Genomic DNA, 2,221 nt, shown 5'->3' with positions numbered 1-2,221 from the left:
TGGAGGGACAGCACACAGGGAATGGCTCCCACTGCCAGAGGGCAGGGCTGGATGGGATATTGGGAATTAGGACTTGTTCCCTGTTAGGGTAGGCAGGCCCTGGCACAGGGTGCCCAGAGCAGCTGGGGCTGCCCCTGGATCCCTGGCAGTGCCCAAGGCCAGGCTGGGCAGGGCTGGGAGCAGCCTGGGACAGTGGGAGGTGTCCCTGCCATTAGATGGTCTCTAAGTTCTATTCCAACCCAAACCATTTAGGATTCTGTGATTTTATTTTCTCTACAGACAGGCAGGACAAAGGGGAACTTTCCTCCCAGCTGTGAGTAGAAGCACACAGTTTGCTCCATGCTGGGACACTCCATCCATCCCCATTACACCTGGGAACAGAGAGTGCTGAGCTGGCCCTGCCTCAGTTTCCCCAGGTGCCAGCAGGTGCACATTCCCACAAAGGCACCCAGTGCTGCAGTGCCTGGCTCTACACCACTAAAATTCCTCTCAGTGAAGTGGAGACTCAAAACTGAGGCAGGATTTGGGGGGGATTAACATTTTCACGCTTTTGCAGCACTTGGTGCCGGGCTGGGAGGGAGGTGCTGGACCAGCAGCACACTGGGCTCTCCCAGGCTCACCAGGGCCACTTCCCATCCCAGTCCTGGGCCATCAATGTTCTAACCATTTGTGCACTTGACCCTGGCAAAAAAGCTCCTTTCCTTCCCCTTTTCCCAAGCTGACACTAGTTTTGTTCCTTGGTTTTTTTGTTTTTCCTTTACAGACAGTTCCCAGCGATTATAATTACACAAACCTCCCCCAAGCAGTCATTAAATCAGCACCTTCTCATATATAATACATTCATATATAATATATATATAATTTATAGAGAAATGACTTCTGTAAACAATATTCCTCTACTCCAGAAGGAAATAGAGTCCGGGGCATAACACAGCTCCAAACACAGCAGCTCTGTGGAGCAGCTGGGAGCCCTGTGCCACCTCCAGCCCCACTTGTCCCCACTGGGATGGCTCTTGGGTGGGGACAGAACCGGCTGGCCGGTTTGGGTGGCACCACTTTCAGCTGAAGCAAACTGGTCCGACTGTGAAACCAAACTGGTGCGAGGCGTCGCCGTTGTGGAACACAGCCAGGTCCCGCAGGGGCAGCAGCCACAACTCCTCCGTGCTGAACTGGAAGATGGTGTCGGCGATGGAGGACTCGTTGTCCAGCTGAAATGACCACCAAGGACAGCTGAGTGCCACCAAACCCCTCAGCTGAGGGCCTGGAGCTCTCTTGGCTCCATCCCCAGCCCCTCTGGCTTTTCCAGGCTGGTTCCTCCCCCTTGCCACATCCCCAGAGCAGGGCCAAAGGAATGGATGTTCTCCATCCCCATCCCACCCTGTGCAGCCTCATCCCCCCTGTCCATCCCAAACTGCTGGCCTTCAAACACTCTCCAAAGGGCTCTCCAAATGTCAGGAGCCTTTTGCAGGTGTGATATATGTTATAAAATAACTCATGCTAAAGGAAATTAAAACCACAGCATTTTGTGTACAAAGCCAATGTGGGGCAACAAGCAGAAATAGGCAAAGTGATAAAAATGAAGATTCAGGTGTCATCAGATGACTGTCTCCAGGGATGGATATTTCAAAGGGTTTTTTCTGTCTGACAAGACCCCAGCAGAAGGCATTTGAAAGGCATCATCAGAGGTTTATCCCATAAAGTTTTCACCTGACAGGATTCCAGCAATTATCCACTGATTCTGAGAAAGGTGGCAGCAAGAAAGAAAAACGACAATAATATGCTAAAATATACTAAAGAAGAGCCCCTTCCAGAGCCCAAAAACTGTATAAAACTGACCCCTTAGAAATGACATTTGGAGAACCACGGGGACTTTGGTGTGATAGAGGCCAAATCCTGAGTCTCCCTGACTCAGAGTCGAAATTGCTTGTGGCTTCTTCCAAATTTTTTTCTTTGATAATTTAATAAATTATTTAATTTAATAAATATTAAATATATATAAATAAAATATATAAAAGTATAAAATTTATATTACATATAAATATATATTATATATAGTATATACTACATATAATATATATATCTATTACATATACAAATATATATCATAGATATATTATATAAATATATATTTTTATAAATATGTATTATATATTATATTTTACATATTATATTATATATATAAAATAATATATTTTATATATTATATAAATATATATCTATT

At 45.3% G+C, this 2,221-nt stretch overlaps 1 protein-coding gene across 1 annotated transcript in view; it reads right to left on the bottom strand.

Annotated features, from left to right (window-relative positions):
* Window positions 1-814: 814 nt before the first annotated feature.
* COL27A1 (collagen type XXVII alpha 1 chain) overlaps window positions 815-2,221 on the bottom strand; it is a 61,921-nt gene continuing 60,514 nt past the window's right edge. The window contains exon 67 of the mRNA XM_031059234.1: window positions 815-1,208. Coding sequence (XP_030915094.1) covers window positions 1,059-1,208 — 150 coding nt within the window. The 3' untranslated portion in view covers window positions 815-1,058. The remainder of the gene's footprint in view (window positions 1,209-2,221) is intronic.

Source organism: Geospiza fortis, unplaced genomic scaffold, assembly GCF_000277835.1.
Source record: "Geospiza fortis unplaced genomic scaffold, GeoFor_1.0 scaffold85, whole genome shotgun sequence".
In the NCBI taxonomy this organism is placed as follows: domain Eukaryota; kingdom Metazoa; phylum Chordata; class Aves; order Passeriformes; family Thraupidae; genus Geospiza; species Geospiza fortis.
The sequence above is the reverse complement of the archived record's forward strand: the minus strand, read 5'-3'. Positions and strand labels throughout refer to the sequence as shown.